Genomic DNA, 3,356 nt, shown 5'->3' on the forward strand with positions numbered 1-3,356 from the left:
TTGGGGTAGGGTCATGTGGACTGAGAGACGCTGTTTGATATCAACGCGGGCCGAAACGGAGCTTTTCGACCTCAGGAACGCTCTTAGGGAGGCTTCGTTCGCTGTAACCGAGCGGTGGTCACAAGCGTTCGTTTTCTCAGACAAAGGGCCGTTTCTCTAATGCATGTTTTGACGGTAATACTGCCCTCGTTCGTAATAAGAGAACGTTTTTTGCAACTGCGGTCGTTATATGTCGGCTGGACTTTAAGTGAAGACGCATGCGCATACACGCCGCCACGGTGGCTGAGTCTCGAAAGACGCCGGATCGATTAATCGAGCACCGCGGCCGGAATTCCGGCCGTGGTGGTCGCATTTCTATGGAGACAAAATGATATAGGCCCGTGTACTGTGCGATGTAAGCGCATCTCAAAGAACCTGAGGTGGTAGAAATTATGCGGAGAATTTCACAATGGTCTACCTAATAGCAAGTAGTTTTTGGACGTTAAACCACATTAACCAAACCAATCATACACACACGCACGGACGCACGCACGCACGCTTAGTCATAAAGGTTGTCCCAGCCAGCACAGATCGATCATTAATTCTTAGACAGGGAGCGGCAACGCATCTGTAACCATGCAATTGACGGCCGGTCACCGAGCACCGGCCTTTGATTACTTCAAATCACAGGAAGTATTTTAAATTTTTAAAACTTTCCATCCTGGCAAAAACCTTAAATAAGCGTGAGATTCTAAAAGGAATCCAACCCGAACGGGAGTTCCCTCCACTTTCTGAAACAACGACGTGAAATTACACAAGAGAAAGATGGTTACCTTTCGCGAGATCAACCGAGCCTTCACAGATATGGTGCCTCAAAAAAAAGCTGAAACGAATTTTAGAATAGGATCCTCTCTTTGTTGCTGTATTCAACGGGGCTGAGAGAACAAGAGAGTCCCTCTCAGCACACCAACCCAGTTTCTTATCCCTCGACGCACATAGGATAAGCTGGTCTTGAAAACTGAGCACGATGAGCATTAAGACTGATCCACCCTGGCTTGTCAAAGCCGAATTAGGCCCAGAAAGTTAACAAAATTAAAGCGTAATGTGAATTAAGTTTCCTATAGCACCCCTCAAATATCAAGAAAGCCGAAGACAAAGTGCTCTTGAATCTCAAACTTTATGAATGCAGGATAAATGATGTTAGTAATATGTTCGATTGTGACTTTCATCGGTTCATTTCTTAAGTTAAAACGGAGAAATGCAAAGTAAAAAAGAAGATAAGGGATGGTATTTTCACGTTCGAATGCCGGAATAAAATGCAAACTAAGGAACACAGTGTAGGCACACGGACACGACTTCAAGTGGTGTCTGGAGGAAAAGAGGCGGTTCTAAGGGAGCATGTAGTTGAAGTCAGCGGGCTGCGCCCGCTCGTGAATCCACAGGGAGGCGATCCATTTGGATCCACGCAGCACAGGGCACGAGCCGTGAATGGTGCTGAGGTCTGGCTCCCAAAGCCCTGCCCAATTCTCCTTCAGGTTGAACCAGAACAGCGCGGAGCCGAGGCGAGGAGTGATTGACAGTCCGGCCTCGGTAAATGCGGTGGCCCCACCCTCCGCCACGTCACTCAGGTACACCAGCAGCGTTGCCAGCCGTTCCCCGTAAGCCTCCATTATCCACGGCCCTAACAGGTCGGTATGCTCTCCATAGTGTCCTCCTATGCCGTAGTTCAGCACCTGCACTTTCTCGGCGAACTCCATTGAGAGCCCCGTCAACACCTCGGTGCGACGGTAGAAGGCGCTAGTGTTAGCGTTCTTTTTCAGAGCGCTCATCTCCGCAGTCCTCATATCTCGAATCTCCCTTCCTCCGTCGCTGTTCAATACTTCAGCTGGTGCGAGTGCCTCAGGCAACCGCTGAAGAGCAGCGCATTCCGCCGCGCTCAGGAAGTTGTGGATGAGCCACAACCGAGGCTCCGCAGCAGACAACGCCTCCACGGCGAAAGGTGCCAGCGACGCGGCGCCACGCTTGCCCCTCGACAGCCAGCACATCAGGGAGCTGGCGGGCCTTGTGTCGCCTTCCCGGCTAGACCGACACAGCTTGCCGAAGCTGGAGTCACTGACGAAGCCAGAGCGGACGGCTCCTCGCACCACGTCTTTGTAGGGCCACATGGCCGGCGTCTCCGGAGGGTAGCCGACGGCCTCACGCCAGGCCTTGGACCTCACAGTCCTTGTGGACGCCAGCGCCGGCAGTTGGTGCTCCAGGAGGGACGCGTACCGTCTGTCGGAAACGCCTTGCGCCATCCATTCATCGGCCAGGGACCGTTCCCTAAGTGAGCAGTGGACGGCCAAAGAGAGCATATCGTCCGCCGTCGGTTGGGCCAGTTCGGGAGAGCGCATTGTCGTCACGGCATGCTCTGGCGTGATGTGGTAAGCCTTCTGGATCCTACAGACGCCCGCAGCAGCTCCGTCAATGTCTTCTTCCGTGGGCCAGGGCAAGAAGTGGGCGTTATCTATCTGCAGCCGAGTACAGCGGAAGTCACGAACCACGCCTGACATGGCGTCCAGAGCTGAGCGCCTGAGTAGACTCAGCAGGGACTGTTCTCCAGGCTTATTTCCCTTGCGCTTTAAAGCAGCGACGCGTAGCTTACTACGAACGAGTGGTACGACGGCGGCAGCTCGGCGCCAGGTCACTTCGCAGGGCTCCAAATGGCGACGCAGGGCCCCGACCACGGTTTTCTCCGTATGGAACAGTCTGGCTAGGCCTTGCATAGATCTGAAGTAGTCGCCAGCTAGGACGCAGCTGATGCCGAGGAAGGCCGACAGTAAAGACAGCCATGAATTCATCTTCTTCCGAGCTTCTTTTTCATATTCTCCCATCAGTAACAAGCACACGCATTGGAGTTAGGGCTTCATCGTCATTTGTTGACTGTTTTCATATTTCTTTTATTTATTGATTTTTCGCTCCAGCCCACCCGTCGTTCATTTTTATTATCGTCAGGGCCAGAGAATCTTTTGTAAGTAGATTGACATACAGTATAATAAACATTGTGGTGGTGGTGAAAAATATTTATCGTCTGTTAAATTGTCACAGAGAGGTGAATGGGGTAGGGCTCTATTGGCCCCTTCCGCTCACAGTACCGACTCTCGAGGGGCCTGTCGGAACTATAAGCTGGGATGGGATACCCCGTTTGTACAGCACATAATGCAGTCTAGTTGCTGATACAAAGCTCTAACTACGCGTAACCCGATTTGGGCCTCTGATTTGGGGAATAAACAGACCGATCAGAACGCCCGCGCACAATGTGAGAATGTTCAGTTTTAAAGGGATAACGCAAAGCGATGAAAAAATCGGGAGAGATATAGGACAGGAATAAGACAGTG

At 51.7% G+C, this 3,356-nt stretch overlaps 1 protein-coding gene across 1 annotated transcript; it reads right to left on the minus strand.

Annotated features, from left to right (window-relative positions):
- Window positions 1-1,367: 1,367 nt before the first annotated feature.
- Window positions 1,368-2,531, minus strand: LOC149336564 (prolyl 4-hydroxylase subunit alpha-1-like). Its single transcript, XM_089554173.1, has one exon. The coding sequence runs from the start codon at window positions 2,529-2,531 to the stop codon at window positions 1,368-1,370; it is 1,164 nt and encodes a 387-aa protein (XP_089410299.1).
- Window positions 2,532-3,356: the final 825 nt, after the last annotated feature.

This window comes from Amblyomma mixtum, chromosome 7 (assembly GCF_055824585.1).
Source record: "Amblyomma mixtum isolate Tamu chromosome 7, ASM5582458v1, whole genome shotgun sequence".
NCBI lineage: Eukaryota > Metazoa > Arthropoda > Arachnida > Ixodida > Ixodidae > Amblyomma > Amblyomma mixtum.

What these genes read in the sequence shown, in the direction of transcription:
- LOC149336564 (XM_089554173.1), bottom strand. Translation starts at nt 2,531, where the DNA reads ATGTCAGGCGTGGTTCGTGACTTCCGCTGTACTCGGCTGCAGATAGAT.